The sequence below is a fragment of the Pelodiscus sinensis genome, chromosome 17, assembly GCF_052426305.1.
Source record: "Pelodiscus sinensis isolate ZL-2025 chromosome 17, ASM5242630v1, whole genome shotgun sequence".
In the NCBI taxonomy this organism is placed as follows: domain Eukaryota; kingdom Metazoa; phylum Chordata; order Testudines; family Trionychidae; genus Pelodiscus; species Pelodiscus sinensis.
Genome location: NC_143068.1, coordinates 26,294,830 through 26,315,801, shown reverse-complemented (window position 1 = coordinate 26,315,801; position 20,972 = coordinate 26,294,830). Strand labels below are relative to the sequence as shown.

The 20,972-nt window shown below is 47.7% G+C and overlaps 1 protein-coding gene across 2 annotated transcripts in view; it reads left to right on the top strand.

Moving 5' to 3' along the window:
- MATN4 (matrilin 4) overlaps nt 1-2,767 on the top strand; it is a 35,056-nt gene extending 32,289 nt beyond the window's left edge. For both annotated transcript variants that reach the window (XM_006121905.4, XM_075901286.2), the window contains one exon: nt 433-2,767. In XM_006121905.4, the coding sequence (XP_006121967.3) occupies nt 433-491 (59 nt within the window). In that variant the 3' untranslated portion in view covers nt 492-2,767. The remainder of the gene's footprint in view (nt 1-432) is intronic.
- Nucleotides 2,768-20,972: the final 18,205 nt, after the last annotated feature.

Genomic DNA, 20,972 nt, shown 5'->3' with positions numbered 1-20,972 from the left:
ATTTGTCCTCTGTGTAGTTCAGCCAGTGGGATTTCCTGGGCTGCACTGTCCACCATGGCAGAGTTTGGCCTGTAGCGTTTATGATATTGACCAGGCAGTGATGGGTACAGGGGGTCTCTGGAACTGTTTGGTCCCAACAGGAAGGGGAAAATGAGTGCACTGGGGGCAGAGGCATGTTTGTGGATGTCCAAAAGTTGTCCTGGGGAAGACTATCTGTGTGTCAGGGTGCAGGCCTCCCAGGAAAGCGGTAGCTCTAGCAGACACAAAGGAGGACTTGCCTCATTTAGCATGGATGAAATACTCACGCTGGTAGTTATTAGCCATATGTTGTTGGGCTGACACTCTCCTGACCTGATGCTAAGCCTCCCAGCCCTCTTCTCACCAGCAGGCCACTCTGGTTCCTTTCTGTGTTAACTTCCTTAACACGACCACTCGCTCAGATGACAGCCAGACTCGAAGCCTTGGAAAACCAGATCGCCAACAAGAAATGATCCCTGCAGAGGGCCCAGCAGCACCTGGACTTGGGGGGGGGGGAGAACCGTTCCATAGCTGCACGTCATTGTTATACCTAGAGTATTGTAAAGGGTCGTTGTTTGTTCTTGTATCGCAAAATTCTGACGGGGACTCAGAGGGTAAAAAACCTCGCTCTGAAAGTGAATGGACAGGGCCTTCCAGGCTGTTCCATTCTGCTGGACTAACAGGGTCAGGCTGAGGTGTGACGAACGGGTCAGTTTGGAGCTTCAGAGAGGAGACCTGAGAGGGACAATCAGCATCTTCCAGCCCACCTGCTGTTAACTGACAGTAGCTGGCCACCGGTTTCTCGAGTGAGGCCTATGCGCACAGCTGAGAGCGTCCATCCGGCCGCAAGATTCTTCGCAAAGCAGGCATTTCCACCCTGAAGGCTTCCAGTAGCTCAGTTCCTGCTTAGCTGTAACTTGACTGTGTGTAAGTGTGGGAAGGAAATACAGCAGCTTCCAATCTACTTTCTGCCCCTCACCCTATGTGGGAAACTCCCTCCACTGCCCTGTGAAATCAGAGCACCTGCAGCCACCTCATTGTCTCTGAAGCTTTTTGCTTTAATTGCACAGGAATTTAATTATATTTGATTTCAGTTAGAGAGGGAAAAGAAAAAAAACCAGAATAAATCGTCAGACAGAAAAGAAGACCAAATACAACTGGAATATTCCTCATCAAACACTCTTGCACCCTGATATTGGCAGAATTGTTGCAGGATTTGTCATTATCTTTTTTTATCAAATACCAAAAAATCCTATAAATGTGTATGTGAATATAGCTTTACTTCTGAAAGCAGGATAGTGCTATTTATATATATATATATATATATATATATATTCTGACAAACACGCTGAAGAATTTCATGACACTTCTCTCTCCTCTTCACTAGGCACCTCGGAAAATTAGGTCTCTGCATCAAGTCACACTTCATACAACTCCAGCTTTCACAAAGCCAGGCCAATGTGCTCCCAGCCAGACAGTCCTTGGGCCATTAGTACTCCTCTCCCAGGGAGGAAGAACTGACTAGTATAAAATCTCTACTTTATCGGTTACACGTGATATATTGCACAAAGTGCCTTAAGTGATGGCAACTCCTTTTGATGGGAAATCACTGTGACAGTGCTGGTATCCCTGACACTTGCCTTTTTGTTGCCTGTCCCCCTCCTCGAAATGGACTCTACCTTCTGTTAATATTGCATAATGGACCCAGGCCTTCATGGACAGCTAATAACCAGGTTCCCTGTAAGCTGAGCACTTGAGCAGCCATCCAGGAGAGATTCAAATGCTGACCAGCTGATTAGCAGAGCATCCACAGCCAGCAGCATGTGTTTCTACTGTTGGTGCACATTTGCATATGCCTCAGTGCACATAAAATTTATTCCATACATGGATGGAAAAAATTAGAGGGACCACTGCTCATAATCCCCCTGGTATATGTCACCAGGAGTCAACTGTACAAAGCACCCACATCGGTGGAGCTATGCCAGTTGACTCCCAGCTGAAGACCTGGTCTGTAGGCTCTTAACTTTGGGCCCAATGAATAATAACTGGGGAGCAGCCTTGCAAGCTGACCCTGTGGAAAAGTTCTGCCCCAAAGCGTGTGCAGGATTACACTGGAGACGTAACAGCATTAAAGACTGCCTTCCTTATTAGCTTGTCCTTCTGATGTGATGCATGAGCTACCAGGTCTTCTCCATCTCCAGCTGCTGTGACAGCCAGGGATTGTTGTGCTTGAAGTGTGTTATGATAAAGGCTGTTGATGGCAGTCAACAAGATAGAGGCCTGAGCAAATACCAAATTATATAGAAAGCAGATATCCATGAATTTGCAGGGCTCTAGAGAATGGAACATCTGGCCCTCATTAGTCCCGAGCCATTGTGATGCCATGAAAGCTACATTCACAGGAAGGGGACTAGCCTGGGTGTGAGGCTACTCCCAAGCCCTAGCCCCCTCCCACACTGCACTGCGGGGGAGGGGGAGTTTGTCTCCCTATGTCCTGGGGAGTGTGTTCTGCCAGTCGAACAGTGGGCTTCTCAGGAGTGCCAGGCCTGGAAACTGAACCCTCCTACTCCTGACTGAGCTTTATTTAAATGGCTGCCACATCCCAAGGTGCTCGTGGTCCCACAGCACGTGGCATGTCTGAGTGCAGAGTTGTGCCTCAAAGTCTCCTCTTGCCTGGGGGAGCTGAATCTGCTAGAGGCTAATGTGCCCTGGCTTCGAATCTCATCAATAAAGAGACCTTTTCCAGACAGCGCCTGGCTTTGACTGGTGTCTTAATCTCACGATTGTTTTGTTACAAGCGTCGTCCCTGAGATCGGGCACTAAATGCACAGGTGGAGCAGCGCAGGCTACAAATCCCAGCGCGCAGCATGATGCCAGCCTTCAGCCAGTTTCTCCCCAGATCTCAGACTTTGCCCTGGCGCATACACAGCCCCAGGCGGTGTTAGTGTATGAGCGAGGGTTCTGCGGTGCTCTCAGGAGCCCTCAGCTACTGACTCACCAGGGCTGGGGGAGGAGCTGTTCAAGATAACGCAGTATACGCACTGCCAGGGGAGGAGCTGCACGGGGCTGGCATCCATGTGCCAAGCAGGCAGGGAGTTGCTGGGGTACAGCACTGGCAGTGGTGGGGTGAGCTGCCCACATGCTGTCTTGCAGGGACTCGCAGAGGGAAGAGGGGGGCACAAGAATCAAAGCCGGGTCACAGGTTCAGCTGATTGCCAGTCCTGCAAAGGAAGGCTCTAGCTGTGCGAAGTGTCTTGTGTGTTAAAACACTAAGCTGCGCTCTGCACACCTGGGGAGTGGTTCTCCTGTGCTAGTGACTCATGGAACATGCGGATGGACACAGACCCCGCCCTGAAGGTCTTACCCGGGCCTGGAGCAACAACCAGCCGGAAAGGAGGAGGAGGGAGACAGCAATGCCAATGGCTTGGGTTAAGCACATGTGCAGCTTCTCTCCCCCTAGCAATAACACCACTGCAGATTGACTTCCCCTTGTGGGCACAGGGGAAGGGGGAGCTTGCCCTGGTCTGCGTGCCTCAGGAGGCACTAAGGCCTATTGGTGACTGTCACTGCTGGCCTGAGTCGTTCTGCGAGTGGCTCCTGCCTGTGGCGAGAGCAAAGGGACACTTGTGGGGTAAGAGGCTGAGTGAGCAAGACTGGCAGAACCTGGCCCCTTCTCATCAGCAGTGACAGATTTGAACTGGCAAAGGGCCCAGTTCAGATACACTTACACCAAGCAGCACCGCAGGCCAGAAGCAGGGTGGGGGAGACACTGCAATCAGAGGGGTGACTGCGGCATGGACAGGCATGCCCACATAGGCTGTAATCTAGCCGAGTGGTTACAAGAGCCATGAAGACATGGCAATGTGGATTTCAGCACAGACTGCACACACCCGCTTAGGCTCTGAGTGCAGCCACACAGGGCTAGTCTATACTGAAACTTATGCCACTGTATCTACTGCAGATTTAAGCTAAAAATAGCAGGGAAGAGAGAGAGCCTGGAACATGGATGGTGCAAAGCCCAAAACAAGAGCCATGCTACGAACCAAAGCCAGGCCCTAGAGCAGATGTTTGCTGACAGGGTCACTGACCAGTACAGGAACTTGGCCAAAAGCACAGCCAGCATTGGTAGACCTCAGGCACTGGATAGTCACGTAGACACATTCCTGGGAGGGAGTACAGGCACATGTCAAGGATGAGCCAGGACAAGGATGGAAGTTCAGGAACCAGCAAATACAAGAGGGAGGGTCAGTCACGAACCGCAGCAGGAGTGTAATACCTAAATCGTTTGTATCGGTGTATGGAAAGGAAAGCACAGGAGGGCATCTTTGTCCAGCCGAGTATCCCCTTGCTAACTGCGCTGAGTCCATTGTCATGAGCATACATTTGGGAGAGCATTCATACCAGTCGCCATGGATCCAGGCCTCACTGACGGTAAACCTAACCAAGCGTCTTTGTCCCTGAACTGGGTGGCCTGTCTGGGTAGTGCTAGCCTGGTTGCTGGGCCAGCTAGCTGCACTGACCTGGTACAGTGCACAGAGAGCACACACAGACAACACACATGCACCATCAGCTGTCTACCCACGCAGAAATCACCCCTCCAAATGCAGCACAGTCAACACACCTTTGAGAGAAAGGGGGCTGAGTCTGTCCCAAAACAAAGGGGCAGGGTTGTAACTGTTCCCCCTGCTAAGCTCAGGAGGAGAAAGCAGAGCGCCACGCATCCTTATGGGGCTGCTGTTTAGATTTTTTCCCTGGGGAAGGAAATTGGAGACGGCTCTGATTGGAGATGAATTGAAAAGTTTTCAAATCTTTATTTTGCTGAAGGTTCCATGTGACATTAGAAGGAGCCTTGCCCTTGATAAATCAGGTGTTTGAAGCAACAGCTTTCAAAGCCAGCCTGATGGCAGAGCAACACATTACAAGCAAACAAGATCCCTGATGCTTCACAGCAAGTAGGACATCAGCACAGAGCATCTGCTGTTGGAACCTTATTCACTGTGAAGTAGGTGCCTGAGCGTGGCCCCAGCATGTTTCTGGGGGAGCCAGATGGAGGAAGGAGAGCAGTATTTTGGGATAGGGCAGGTCTGAGTGTCAGTTGGGGGCCACTAACCTGCACAGAAGCTGCCTGTATTGGTGGGGTTTCTATCATGGGCAAGATTTGGAGAACAGCCCAGCTCTTCTCAAAATTACCCCCTACACCAAAGTCTCCCAGCCTGCAACTAAGGGAAACACATGTAAAAGTCTCAGGGGTCTCTGGTTGTCTCCCACCTGCAGCCCCAGCATCGCACCCCTACAGAGTAGATGCAAAGAGAACAGGCTGGCTCCTGTGTTCATTGGACCTTTCATAGCCACTTGGCCAGCTAATCCCTGATTCTGCTGCAGCTCCCTGAGGGCCTGGCTTCTCTGTCCTGGTATGATGGTTGTAGCCACACTAGCAGCAGAGATGTAACTGCTCATCCTCTGCCCTTCTGTCAGGCATGGAAGGCTAACATTACCCCTTGCTTCAGCTCTGGCCATGGCTCTGGCCATGGCTAAGTTCATGTTCCATGGCAAATTCCCCTCAGATCTTCTGCTGCTTTCAAGTTCCTAAAAGGGTGTTACATGGAGTTGGGAGAAAAAATATTCTCCTGGTGCTAGGAGAAGCAGCAAAGGGCTTACATTGTAGCAGGGGAGGTTTAGGTTGGACATTAGGAAACATGTCCTGTCAGGGTGGTTAAGCACTGGAATAAATTACCTTGAATCTGTCTAGATTGCAGCGCTATTTCGGGATACAAGCAACGCTGCGTCTTTAAATGCGCCCGCTATTTCCCGAAATAGCAGGCACGCTATTCTGGCGTCCCTGTAACCCTCGTTCCACAAGGATTAAGGGATTTGTCGGACTATGCCTTATTTTGAAATTTTGGCCAAAGTGCAAATTGCGTAGCTTATTCCGACAGAAGGGTGCTGTCTAGACGCACCCCTAGGGAGGCTGTGGAATCTCCATCATTGGAGATATTTACGAGCAGGTTAGATAAACATCTGTCAGGGATGATTTACATGGTGGTTGGTCCCACTGTGAGGGCAGGGGACAGGACTTGATGACCTCTCAAGGTCCCTCCCAGTTCTAGTATTCTATCAGTTTATGATTGGCAGGTGCCAATTCCCAGGAGCAAAGATAAAAGTTTGGGGAAGTGAGCCGGCAGAAAGACACACCTACTTTGCCAGGGAACCCAGCAGGAAACAGCCACAATGACCTCGGCTGGCTGTGACCATGGTGCCTCGCTCTGGGACCCTGCAGCCTAAGCTCTAAAGCACTTTGCAGACATTATTGACTCTGCTTTCATAAGCTCACTGTCTGTATCAGTACCCCATTTTACAGATGAGGAACTGAGGCACAGAGAGGGGAAACAACTTCTCAGTGCCAGGCAGTGTGTTACCGGGGGGAGTCAGGAATAGAACAGGGTTCTGCTTTATCCATTAGACTGTGCTACAGCTCAGAAGCCAGCCACATGAATAGTGCACTTTCCTCCCACCCCTTACATAGCTGCCCTGTCTGTTACACAGCTGGGAAGTGAAAACTCCTGCAGATGGTTCTTGCCACCATAGTGTAGGAGATGCATCCATTCTATTCCCTGCTTAAGCCCCCACAGGGATTTGGTTTTCAGAAGAAAACCACAAATAATCTATCAGCCAAACCAAAGACGCTTTGCAGGCGACAAAGCAAAACCTTACAAAATAAGCATACTCAGAAGCAAATGCCACTGAAGCCTGTAATAAATTGGAGAGTCTTATACAATGTTAAAAAGGAATACACAGATTGTCCTTCCATCTCCTCATGGCACGGATGGGGCAATCTATAACCTAGGAAAAGTACAAAGACCAGCATTTAAGAAAAGCAATACAAGCACTACTACTCACACAAAAACCACCCACCTTGGCATATAAAAATGAGACTGGGGTAAAATAGGGAGAATTTCAAATCTCTTCAAAAATGATTTTCAATTATTGCTAAGGCCAAAATTTCGTCTCTGAACCAAACATTAGCCCTGCAGAGCATTGGCGATATTACTTCCGCATATGAGCTAGTACCTTTGTGACCTTATATTCCATATTCTTTATGAAATTGTGCTTACAACATGAATATGGCATAGCTAAGATCTGCTTTCTGCAAGATAACTCATATGAGGTGTCACTGGAAAGGTTATGATTTACTGAATAGGATTCTTTTCTTTGTGTGCATGTGTCGTGGTAGCTGAAGATAAGAATATTGACTAGTGTAGCTGTCTTTCAAATATGCTACTTTGGTTGATGCCCACTGCTTACATTTTAAGTACCACAATGGAAAAGCCAGGAAGGGCTGATGGCCCATCAGTGAGGACAATGGACTGTGAAAAAGGCTTGGCTATCCTGCCGACCTCTATACTACTGACTCATGGATGCTAGAATGCTACAGTCAGGTGACCTAGTCACTTGACACTAATCTCCATTTTGGACTGCTCAACTTGGGGGGGAGGGGGAGGATCAAAGGATTCTTGCCTTATGGAAATTCTATATAAGGCAGGAAAGGAAAACAATCAATGCCTTCAGGATACTTTGCCTCCGCACCCAGAGGGGAAAACACCTGGAAACAAAAGGATTCCAACTTGGGGGTTAGTGGGGGAAAGAACTGCTGGACCTCTGGCTTGTGAAGGACTCTACCTAAATAATATCTAGGACGAGGAATTGTTATTTTCATCAATTTCTTTAGTGAATCTAGCTAAGCTTGCATGCATTGCATTGCATTATTTTCTTAGTAATCTGCTTGTGTTCTGTTTACTACCTCTTTAGCCACTTAACATACACTTTTTTTAGTTAATAAACTTAATTCCACCTCATATGTACATTTTTAGAACAAAGCTACCTCATAATCTTAACAGAGTTTGACAATAAATGTAAATTAACCTTATCAACCAATAACTGATCTGCATCAATATCTGTAGGGGCTGTTTGTCTTGGAAAACTAAACAGCCATACAAGAGTCCATTTATGTTAAATCCTAGCGAGCCAAACTTTTGGCATCTTCTGAGACGCCGCTATTTCAAGGATATGTAAGGAAGGGGGATTATGCTTGGAAGTATTTAAATCAAGAGACAGGATTTCTGGAACCTTGGAGATCCTGTCTATGGTAAGTCATGAAGAAGAGTCAATTTTTCTTAAATTTGTTTTTGGAGCATTAAGAAAGCTCTGTCTATTTCTCTCCTAAGTCTGAATCAAATTATCTGTCTCTGTAGGGCTGTATCTACATTGGCATCCCTTTCCGGAAAAGGGATGCTAATGAGACACTTCGGAATTGCAAATCTGCGGGTAATTTAAATATCCCCCGCGGCATTTGCATTTACATGGCTGCCGCTTTTTTCCGGCTTGGGGTTTTTGCCGGAGAAAAGCGCCAGTGTAGACGCGATTTTCTGGAAAATAAGCCCTTCCAGAAAAGGGCTTATTTTCCAGAAAATCGCGTCTACACTGGCGCTTTTCTCCGGCAAAAACCCCGAGCCGGAAAAAAGCGGCAGCCATGTAAATGCAAATGCCGCGGGGGATATTTAAATTACCCGCGGATTTGCAATTCCGAAGTGTCTCATTAGCATCCCTTTTCCGAAAGGGATGCCAATGTAGACACGGCCTAGGTGTTTTCTGTTCCAGATCAGACTTTTTGTTGGGGTCTCTCACTTGCCAGTGAGACCATTCCTCTCACCCCACAGAATTTTAAATTCAGAAAAAGTTCTCAATGCTCGCTAAAACCTCCACAAGAAGTTTTAGCCAAGATAAAATCAATGGGAACTGAGAATCGTTAAAAGAAGGAGGGTCAAAACTCACCAGGTCTGATACTAGAGACTTGTAGATTTTGCTCCTACTATTCATAAATTCTAAGTCTGTATGGGTATGTCTACATTGCAGCACTAATTCGAACTAACTTAACTCAAATTAGTTAATTCGAACTAAGATAATTCGAATTAGTGCATCTAGTCTTAAAAACTCATTCGAATTAGCGTTTTGCTAATTCGAACTAGCGTGTCCACATTGAGTGGACCCTGAACCGAAGTTAAGGCTGGCTGGAACCAGTGCCGGCAGGGCATCAGGTTAGGACTTAGAGTGTGGAGCTGCTGCCTCAGGCTCGCCGAGGGCTGTGCTTAAAGGGACCCAACCCCCACCCCGGACAGACAGTTCTCAGGGTTCCCCGCTTGCTTGTCTACCTCGATGAGGGACAGCAAAGCCCTTAATTTGAACTACTTAATTTGAACTAGGCGTTAGTCCTTGTAGAATGAGGTTTACCTAGTTCGAATTAAGTTCGAACTAGCGGTTTGCATGTGTAGCGCCTATGAAAGTTAATTCGAATTAACTTTGTAGTGTAGACATACCCCCGCAGAGGAGGGTTCACCTCCACTCTCCTGTTGCAACTTTCTTGTCAGGCATTCAGAGTACCACAGGCAACCATGTGACCAACTATCAGGCCATATGTACGTAAATACCATTAAAAATCTAATATCCCCATGGGGAAGTGAGGCATTAGAGGGCCCACTTTTTAAAGATATTTAGGTGCCTAACTCCCACTGACGTCTATGGGAGGTAGGCACCTAAATACCTTTAAAAATCTAGCCCATAGTGTTGTATCTCAGGTCACACAGGAGCTGTGTAGCAGACCATGCCTCGTTAGCAGGCCTATATTCTAACCACTGGACTCTCCCATGTCTCCTTATATGCGTGAGTCTCTAATTGGGTACCTAGATAAGTGACCTGGTTTTAAAAAATGCTGAGCACCCAACAGCTCCCGTTGTCTGCCACTTTTGAAAATCAGGCCACTGACTAAGGTGTCTAACTCCAGATTTACAGGGAGCCTAACTGTAAGCACCCATTTTTCAAAGCCCTGCCCAATACCTGGAAGACTTGATAACTGAAATAGGATAATCCAAATACAAAAACCCAAAGATGGAACTTGTTTGCATTGTGATACAGTGAAGGGCTTTTTCATTTGGTTGAAAACCTTGATTGGCTTTCCTTGCGATGGTGGCAATAGAAGCATTGTTGATTGCACAGGGCACAAAAAAGATTAGTCTCCGGGGAATGCTGCACAGACTCGACTGGCAGGTTGTTCGGAGACAAATCTTATATATTGGAAAGTTTTTCCTTCCTTTTTGGCTCTTCCCAGGAAGGTGTTAGTGACAGGAGTGGATTGTGGTCTTGCCTAATGTGGACCTCATGGGTTCGTTTGTTGTGTGACTAACCGGCATTTCAGGTTACAGCACTCCATTTAAGACTGGAGATGGAGAATAATGAAACAAGAAGGATCCCAATGATGGCTGAAGGAACTCTGCCAACAATACCATGCCAGCTGGGAAATCTGATGCACCTAGAGCTCCTTGTAATTTATTCTTGAAGGGTTTACCTGTGATTTTGCAATGTTATGATGCAATGTCAGCGTCTTGAAGCACAGACACTTCCTTGAAAGGAGACAAATAGGCCCCTTGGCACCTAAGGAGTGATACAAGGGAGCTGGAAAGTTATGCCCCTGCAGAGGAATCTCATTGGGGGTTGCTGCAGCCAGAACTTATTAGGGCAGCTCTAATTTGTGTCAGTAGTGGAACCCAATCCTCAGCATGCCTGCGGGTCAGGGGTGAGCAAAGATGGCATATAGGCACTTTGCTTCCATGCTGAGCAGAACTCAGCAGCATTCAAGAATCAGAGCCCGCGCATCTGCTCAGCTCAAATCCTTAAAATGATTAGTGCCAACAACCACCAAGCCCTCAGCTGAAATCAGGGAACGTGCAGAAGCTAAGCCGAAAAAACACACAGCACCCTGCAAACAGGTTTGCAAGAGTGTGTTGCACATGCAAACACACACAGAGCAAACTCTGTGAGCTAAGTCATTCACTGAGACAGCAACCAGACACCCACCACAAAATGTATCCTGCTTTTTCTCCAGGGCATTTCTAAGGGAAAAGAAAACCAGTTTTTTTTCCTTGAATGCACAGAAGAACTAAACAATTCGGCTGTTTGACTGTGGGTATGAATAGGGGGCCTGTGAAAGGTAGGTGAAGTATTAACCTTTTACCCACTCCTGAGAACAATCCTTTTTTCACAGGGGAAACACTGAATGGACCATTATGTCCCAGGCTCCCAGTTAATCCATTAAGGGTTCGACTCCCATTAAACCCTGAGCTGACGGCCTGGCTCAGAGCAGGACATTGCTCTGCTCTGCAGGAATCCATGGGCAAAGCTGAGCAGACTAGTGAGTCTGAGCATCTTCTGAGCTGCCACCAAATTCAAACGATAATTCTTCCTCTTGGGTGGTGCACAGAAGAGTCCAACGCCCATAGGTATTACAGTCCCAAATAGGCCATTCATTCCCCACACATGACAACTGCTCCCCTGATTCAGGATTAAGGCCAGGACACTGGACCTCCCTGATTTCACCCACACGCCTTTCACCCCGGCCCATCTCCCCCATGGGCAAAATCAAAAGGTGCCCTGTTGAGTCCAAACAAACAAACAAACAAACAAGACAGTGTGTTCATGTTGCCCTGAGTGGGTTAGAAAGCCCTGTCTCTCTCAAGTGCCAGGTGAGCAGCCCATCCCAGAGAGAGCGGCTTTGAGAGAAGGTACAGACGGTTCGTTGAGTTATTCAGAGATGGGGCTAGCCACGAAGGGAGTGTGGGCTTGGCCTGCCGGGCAGGAGGCTCTGCCAGAGGCGTGTTTGTGGTTGGGAAGATGGCAGGGGGTGGAAGGTGAAGTGAGGTGCTTCATTTACCTCAGCCTGGGAATTTCCCTTTATGTTGCTCTTTAGGGGGAATGCGGAGCCACCCATGATCCTCTGGGCTGTTGTTTGGATGGGAGGTTGATGGCAACATTAGCAACACCTATGTAGGAAGAAAAATTAGGTAAATTAAAGCCAGTTTGGACCATAGCCAGGCAACACATCAGATGAGAACGGACAGCCCAAATGAGCTGAGCAAGGGGGTTGTCAGCCGACGGTCAGGGCAGTGTGTGTGTGTATGCTTCCGAGAAAAGGTTTAACGTCCGTGTCTTTACTGCTAGGACCGGGGTCCCGTCGCAGAGGGTGGCCAGCAGGCCAACAGACGCCCCGTTATATAGGAAGAGCTTATTACACCTTAGATTTTAACTGCTAGAACACAAAGTTCCTTCGCAGCGGGCACCCTGGGAAAGGCTGGAAAGGTGCCCCAACGGATCTTGTCACCTGGGAGTGACACAGATCCAAACGCCCAAGCTCTCCCTATGTCTGTCCCTTTATGACCGGCTGAAGTTCTTTTAAATTGTGCTTGGTTCTGTTACAGCAACTGAAGGAGTCAGGTTAAAACTTAAACAGTTACAGGTTTATTAAAAGACTTATAAAAGCATATGGTTACAATGGCTATTGCTCTATTTCTTAAATGCTAACAAATACAGATTTTAAAAATGGTTACAAAGAAAATAAAGATAGAAAATAGAAATAATGGTACCAAGTGACAGCTTAATCTTTAAAGAGCTCTAACACTGTGTATATATATACTTAAACAAAGGACCACATCCAGGTACAATTTTTACCCCTTTCTGTGCCTCTCGACTCCAGCGTGTCAGGCCAGGGCCGGTCTCTCAATTCCTAGGAAAGATGAATACGAGGTGGGCGTCCCCTTGGAACCTCGGGAGATCAAACACCTAACCCGACCAGCAGATAGATGGTAGATTGACACTCAGAGAAAATGTGCGGCTGAACCCATCTTTATACCCCTGGGGGCCCGTATCCTCTTTCTTATCTAAGAAGCCGAATTCTACTGGTCCGTTTTGTGGCGCCAGTTCTTACAAGCAAGTTTCAAGTTAATTTACACTTGCAAGAGAGATAACTAAATTGTGAATACTAGACATTTTTTTACTGGGCGAGAGATTCCTCCCCCCCGCGGATGGATGTGTGTTCGTATCAATATGGGTTTGAGTCAAGGGCACTCCTTGGCAGCCTCTTGGTCAGCAATTGGCGTATCTCTGTTTACAGCCATTCACGGTCACACAGCCTGGGCCTTTTGCTCTGTGTGCCCTGTATGCTCCAGGCAAGCAAAAATGGATGTTACAAGGGGGGGGGGTTCCTGTCTGGCTACAGGGGTGGACGTGCCATCGCAGTGCTGGAGAGCACAGTCCTCTCTCCAAGGCATGGCCAGTGGCCTGGCAGGCTTTTCCACGTTTCTTTGCCAATATGCTTTGCCCTGACCTAGAGGACCTACCTCTAGAGGCAAGGAAGGGTTTAATTTCCAGCCCAGGTGGTAGTCCCTGGCCTCCTAGACAGACAAGCTGAGGGGAGGGTGGGCCAGAGAGAAGGCTCCATCCAGAGCACATTCAGGTATTGGCCTCCCAAAGGTGTTTTGAAACCTTAGGGTGCTGGGTTAGTGGAATGAGCCATGAGGCAGCATTACATAGCAGGGCTGGCTCTTCAGCTAGGTCATCCCTGCCTACGTGCAGGGAGAGCCACGGAGCAGGTGTCACACGACAAGGATGCTGATGACATTAGCTGGACACTTGAGTGTTTCCTCTGCTACTCCTACACATTGTTGAGACAAGAGGCACATGTGGGCCTGCTGCGTGCTTAGATCTGGAGTCCTGGCTGGCAGAAATGTACCTTCATTCACCCCTCAACCCTCTCCATATGGGGAAATGGGCGTAGCGGGGGCTGTAGAAGTGCTACGGTTCTCACAAGTTAGGGGCTCGATATAGAAATTACTGGCTGAGGTTCTCCGGCCAGGGGTTTCCGGGAGGTCTGACTCAGAGGATCAGGATGGTCCTGTCTGGTTTTAAAATCGAGTGTTCCATGAATTTCATGATCAGACTTGTCCTTCCTCTTCCCTCCCCCCTCCGGGCCTGTTGTTGGCTTCCCACGGTTATGACAGATCAGTCCTACAGTCTGTGGCGCAGGGCTGGGATTTGTGTGGGTTTTGTTTCGAGATGCCCGTCATGCTGCTAATTTGCATCATCGAACTCCCTCCAGCCTGCGGGCGGGGGCAGTGTCCTGGTTCCAGAGCCAGAAACTTGTCAATAACATTGGCTGTTGGTTCTGGCCCATGGGCCAACCTGGAGGCCACTGCTCTTGTATTCACACAGGGCACACGTTGCCATGGATTCACCCCCCTCTTTGATTAACAGTCTGTCGCATACACCACATAGATGAGGCCCTTTCACTCCAGCCCAGCAGCTCAGAGGGTCCCCAATCTACCATCCAGAAAGGGCTAATTGTGAAGAATCACCCTTCCCATATCCCGGTGAGTGCAGACTTCAGCCTGGCCCGTGGTAAAGTAAATACACAAACCAGGCAGACTCCTGCTCCTGAGAGCGCGGCCGGGTTCATGTTTCTCTGTGCTACTGTGAATTATGCGCTCCATGTTTGGATAGCAAGACCCTCCCCACCCCAACACACACACACCCAACCCCTGATCGTTTTAAAGAAAACAAATAGCTTTTTAGCTAGCCCCACAGGCTGATCCGCAGAGCAGGCTGCCTGTCAGAGGTGTGCCGACAGCAGTCCCGCAAGCTTGTTATTCTTGGAGTCCGGAAGGGAGGCGGCACGGCATGTTGTGCAGCTTGCTCTGCTAGAATCCTGTGTGGCACTGACAAGCAGCCCCGAGCGCTACAGATACAGGGACTGATAGGTCCCTGTCGGTCTCTTCCTTGTTTTCTGCAAACAGGACTCAGTCGGGTACCCCTCCCCCCGGCCCCACTGCAAAGACTAGGACTCTGAGGAGCAGCATGATCCCTCATACTTGAATTGCTTAAGACTTGTGTGTCCCCAGTGCAACTCTAACGGCATGGAGGGATGTGACTACAGAGTGTGACATCAGTGGGGCTCCACAGGCATTAAACCTGGTCCAATATAGAAGCAGACTAATGAAATCCAATTGCAATTCTCTTATGCCGTCCTCTGCTCAGCCAGGCTGGAGCCAGTCCTGTTGACAGAGAGATGTAGATTAGGCACATCGAAATTGCTAATGAAGCGGGCATTTAAATATCCCACACTTCATTAGCATAAACATGGCCACCGCTTTTTTTTTTCCGAAATGGAGCTTTTTTGAAAAAACCTGGCAGTCTAGACGCGGATCTTTCAAAAAATAAACCCTTTTTCGAAAGATCCTGTAAACCTCATTTTATGAGGGATAAGGGATCTTCTGAAAAAGGGTTGTATTTTCGAAAGATCTGCATCTAGACTGCCATTTTTTTTCGAAAAAGCTCAGTTTAGAAAAAAACGGCGGCCATGTATATGCTAATAAAGTGCAGGATATTTAAATGCCTGCTTCATTAGCAATTTCAACGTGCCTAATCTACATCTTGCTGTCGACAGAGAGGTGTAGGCTAGACACACCCCTGGTTGCCCCCATCCTATGCCTCAGAGTGGGGCTAGTGCTGAACTGACTCTCAAACCCCAGCCTGTGAGACTGGCTTGTTGAATTAACCCCTGGACGGTTGATTGGGTAGAAAGCTGGTCTCAGGCCTATGATCATCTTTGCCTTGCTGGTTTCTGACACAGGGACCCTGGTAAAAGGGGCCATTTCTACAAACAAGGGAAGCATTTGGGGCATGGCAGAGGAACTAAAAATGGACCTAATGAGCTGAGCATGGTGTGATGTAACTGCAAACACTGAAGGGGATGGGTAGTCAAAAGGGACCATACTATTTGGGGAATCCTCTTATGGGACAGCCTTGAAACAACTAGGGGACATCTACACTTCACGGCTATTTCGGGATACTGGAGTTTATCCTGAAATAGCTACCTCATGTCTACACAAGCCCCCCATTGTTTCAAATTATTTTTCAAAATAATGGGCGCACTATTTTGCCATCCCAGTAAACCTCGTTGCACAAGGGATAAGGAATGGCTTGAAATAGTGTGTTATATCAACATTTGGCACTATATAGAGGGGCCAATTTTCAAAATAAGCTATTTTGAAATAGATTTGAGATAAGATACGCAATTTGCATAGCGGAAATTGCAGATCTTATTTCGAGTTTAGGGTGCTGTGTAGACACGCCTATTAGATTCTAGTTTGGACCCCTATGTACTAACAAATGGGTTCTGAGCCTTCTCAAGGGAGCCTGCCCCTTTGCTACTCTGGCATTGATGGTGGGAGCCTCCTCCCTCCCCAGTGATTAGTCTGGAGCTGAGCAAAGAATTCATACTGAATAACCGCACCCCAAAATGTGAAATATGCCTCCCCCCAGCACAGAAACCCTGCTCTAAATGGGATAACTCTGCTTCACAATGGATCTCACAGTCTCTCACTTTACTGGGTTGCCCTCCTTACCCACAGTGGCTACTGGGACAAGAACAGCCATGCATTATGGATATGGAAGGAGCTATAGGCCAGGGCTGTTTCTGGAGGGTAAAGACACCTCCCTCCATCTCCTAACCCAGTCCCCCGCTTGTGAGCCTAGCCTTGGATGAATTCAAGGGGCAAAATGCACAAGTCACACTTAAAACAGGTTCTTTGCTATTTGGGACTTGTTATAGGGAATGAGATTGGTGAGGTATGTACAGAAAGGCACAAGGACTTTACTCAGTGTCCAAATAAAAACAAATAATTGAAAAATAAGCAGTGTAAGAACAATAAGATAAATATTGCAAAGCGACCATCCACACTGCACATGCTCAGAACCTGAGAGGCCATCCGACGTGTAGAGGGAAAGAAGGGTCAGTAGGGCATGACCATAATGGACTTGACAATGAGGTTTTCATCATCCTGCCATCCCCATGTCCCAACTAGTGGTTGTTGTGACAATATTTTATCACCATGGTTCCTTGTGTCTGGGTCCACATTGGATTAGGTCTCACTTCTTGACCACGCTTCTTATTCTGAGTTGGCAATAATGAGGGTTCCAACAGCTAGAGTAAGTTACTACCTCAACCAATACCTTTCCCAATGGTCTGGATAATGAAATGTGGTTTCATGTACCAAAAAGCCCCTAAAAATCTTGCTATTTTAAGATCAATCAGATATTTTGCAGTTTATCACAGAGACATATTGCTAAATCTTTTGACCCAAGGTCAAGCGCTTCTCGGTTAGAACATAAGAACGGCCATACTGGGTCAGACCAACAGTCCATCTAGCCCAGTAGCCTGTCTGCTGACAGTGGCCAGCACCAGGTGCCCCAGAGGGGGTGGACCGAAGACAATGATCAAGTGATTTGTCTCTTGCCATCCCTCTCCAGCCTCTGACAAACAGAGGCCAGGGACACCATTTCTATTCCCTGGCTAATAGCCTTTTATGGACCAGTTAGGTCTCAAGCTTCTTGCAAAGTCTATTTCAAACACCTTCTAATCTTTGCATTGTAGCTCTAATTGTTTTATTGTCACTTCCCTCCTATCCTATCCACTGGGGTGGGGCTAGTACCAAGGTATCTCCCAGGCTCTAGGTTGTGAGAGCTGATCTCAGGCATATGAACATCTTTATCCCAATGGCTGCAGACACAGAGGCCCTAGCTCCCAACAGCAGAGGCTCCTGCCAACTTGGCAGTCCAGGCTTCCTGGACTTCCAGGGCCCCTGCTCCCAGACTCAGGTGCCAGATGAATGAGGGGGAGGTCAACCTCTCCTGCAGGAGTAGTAAGCATTGCTCATTTCTCTCTGCAGTAGATGTCACCCCAGGGTAAGAAAATCCCTGTGATGTGGTTTTTACTGGTCTCTCCTTCCAGTTCTCAGCTCTCCATCCAAACAGACAGGACTGCCTCAGGTCCTGGCTCGCACAGGCAGCAGGGAGAAGTCCTCAGACCCTCCCAAAAGAGCAACTCCTCCTCGAAACCAAAATAAAATCGCCACCTCTGACTCACAAATTATAGCACTCTCCAGATATTCCCCCTTTGCCTTAGGTGGGTGTTCAATAACGTTAATTGAAGGTTGAGTATACAGCCATCCACCTCAATAATCTCAATTAGGTGTGTGATTCATCTAGTCATTAGTACCTCGCTGTTTAACAGTAGGAGCCAATGGAAGGAAATGGTAATTGAGAAGCCTGTATCTCAAGACCCTCCAAATGAAATTACCTCAACTTTGACACACTAAAGCTGCCCTGCACCTCCATGAGATACGCTGATTTTCTGAGCAATGTGAGTAACCGTTTGGATGATAGACCACTCATAAGTATAACACTTTAAAGCAGGGATGGGGAATCTCAGACCGAGGGGCCGGATGCAGCCCCCAGCTTGCCTGGATCTAGCCCCCGAGGCTCAGGCACTTCAGTTCCACCCCCCACTGTCCCACCACAGGTCTGGATCACACAAAATCTACTAGGCTGGGCCCGCCCCCCTAAGCTCTGGTGTGGGAGGGGAATGTGGGGGATGTCTTAGTGTCTTTCTCCTCAGACACATGAGTGAGGGGTTTGGGGGATTTTTTTTACTTCTCACTTGTGTGCGGCCTCTGGCTGATTTTTCTGTGGGTCAGTGGCCCCCACGACCCAAAAAAGGTTCCCTACTCCTGCTTTAAAGCAAATAAAATGGCACCTCTAGCCTTTTGTTAGGTATTGGTGCATGCGCACTGTAAAAAACACTGTTCTGAAATATCATTCTCAATTTGGAGCCCCCCACGATACAGTGGATGTCAATGCATTACCTCAGGTAAATGTCCCCAGCCTGAGATCATTGTGACCCACATCATAACACCATTTTGATCTCCAGGGCTGCACAAAACACATCACCACCACCACCACACAGAAATGGTTTGGAAACTGGCTGTTTTTTCAGGGATGACATCACCCCTATTCCGGTCTTAAATGGTTCCAAATTTGGATCACTAACCCTACTCTGGAACACACTGAATTTCAGAGGAAATGGACTAAGCGCTGTCTGATTGAGAAAGGTCGACTTTTAAGCAGACGGGATGCAACCTTAATTATATTGGTGCTGCTCTGCTATAAAAGTTTGAGTACCTTACATAATATATTGAATTTATTTTTCAGACTCCAGCCTGGCTTTGCAGGGCTCTGATGGGCTATTCCAACAGCCAGAGGTATGTCCATTTCACAGAGGATTTTGATAGCTCAAAATCTGGTTTCACTCTGATTTGGATTGAAAAGCAAATTGCGGAATTCTCTGGTATGGGGTCCAGTGCCCGGGCATGTGGTCTGGTGAGCTGCTGCAGAGCCACGCCACCTCCCCCCGCCCCGGCAACTCAGCTTTTGAAACCTGCATTGAAATCAAACCAACCCTACAAAGTGTTTCAGATTCAATGAACTGGCACATTCACACAACAAATGTTTTGCTGGAATATTTCAAACCCGCTCTGCAGTATAGGCTTAGAACATTAACACCTTCCACTGGACTGTGTTTAGTGGGGAGAACTTGTAGCGAGACAAGCATGCAAATTCCTGTACTCATCTTAGTTAATTAAATGCCACTACATGGCACTTACACGCCCGCATGTGAGACACCAGCTTGTAATTAAGCTTGGAAGGATTAGATTTATATTGGTAAATTTATACTGGTAAATGTGGGCAAATGTCAATGTCGCCGCACACATACAAATCAAAATTTACAAATGGTCAAAGTAAGAAAATTGAAAACTAATTAGAGATTGTTTTGAGTTCTGATGTGAACAATCTGTGTTTTAACCATTCCAAAGCTTTAACTTTCAGAAGCTCATTTATGACTTTTAAATAATTATGCCACGACTCCCTCTTTGTCTGAATTCCCCATCATTTCCCACAACTGCAAAAAGGTAGATGGATAAAAACAGAAAAAATTCTTAAAAGTAAACACAGATATTATCAATCTAAATATATAAATAAAAATAAACATGGAATACTACCAACCATACTTTTAAATACCAACGCATGTTACAGCCCTGGGCTATCTATCTATCTATCTATCTCATAGAACTGGAAGGGGCCTTGGGAGGTCATCGAGTCCAGTCCCCTGCTCTCATGGCAGGACCAAGTACCATCCCTGACAGATTTGCCCCAGATCCCTAAATAGCCCCCTCAAGGATTAAACTCACAAGTCTGAACTATCCCTCCCCGCTGAGCAGAGCTGCTGACTAGGGTATGTCTACACGGCAGGGCTAAAGTCGAATTAAGCTTCGCAACTTCAGTGATGTCAATTGCGTAGCTTAAGTTGAAATAGCTGAACTCAGCTTTTGGCACTGCCTACACACTGGGAAGTCGAAGGAAGAGCACTCTCCCTTCGATGTCCCTTACTCCTCATGAAATGAGGGTTACCACGAGTCGGAGTAAAAAGTCCTCCAGCTCGACATTGTTTTGAAATAAAGGCTTGTTGTGTAAACGCACACTCTGTTATTTCAGAATAACATCAGTTACTCCGAAATAAGGCTGCTGTGTAGATGCACCCTAGGGGACTAACATTTCAGTTTACCAAAGACCAGCCTGGATACCTGGCATGTTCCTTTCCCAGTTTCCCCAGCCACTGTCACACTGGGATACCACGGACAAGCTGGTGCTGTGCCTGAAATGGCCCATTCACTGGGTTCCAAGTACCGAGATCTGCCCAGTGCTGCCATGGGTGTAATGGAGGGGACTGGGTGTGGGGCTGTGCACAGTTAGACGCTCTCCAGCAGCAGCAGCAGGTCCAGCATCAGGTGTTAATTTCCTCCCCACCACTGCCTGCCACGGAGGCACTGGGGTTGGTGGGCTGTGTGCAAATAACTTGCTTCTGGGTAACACAAAGCTGGGACTAAAGGTACCCAGGGCCCTGAGCCCAGTGCTGCCTGGGCTCATTTCTTACTTAATCTCTCATCTTCTGCTTATGGGGTTGGGAGATCAGTTACTGGATCCCCCCGCTTACCAGGTGGCCCAGCTGCATCCAGCGAGGAAGCTCCAGAGCCCCTGCCTGCAACCCACATTGGCACCAGGTGCTGGAATTTAGTGCCTGGTCTCTGGAAGGTGTTTGAACGCTCCATGGCCGAAAGAGCCAGGTGACACCAGCAAAGAGGCAGTAACAATCTGAGACCTAAGGAAGGGTGAGGCAAATT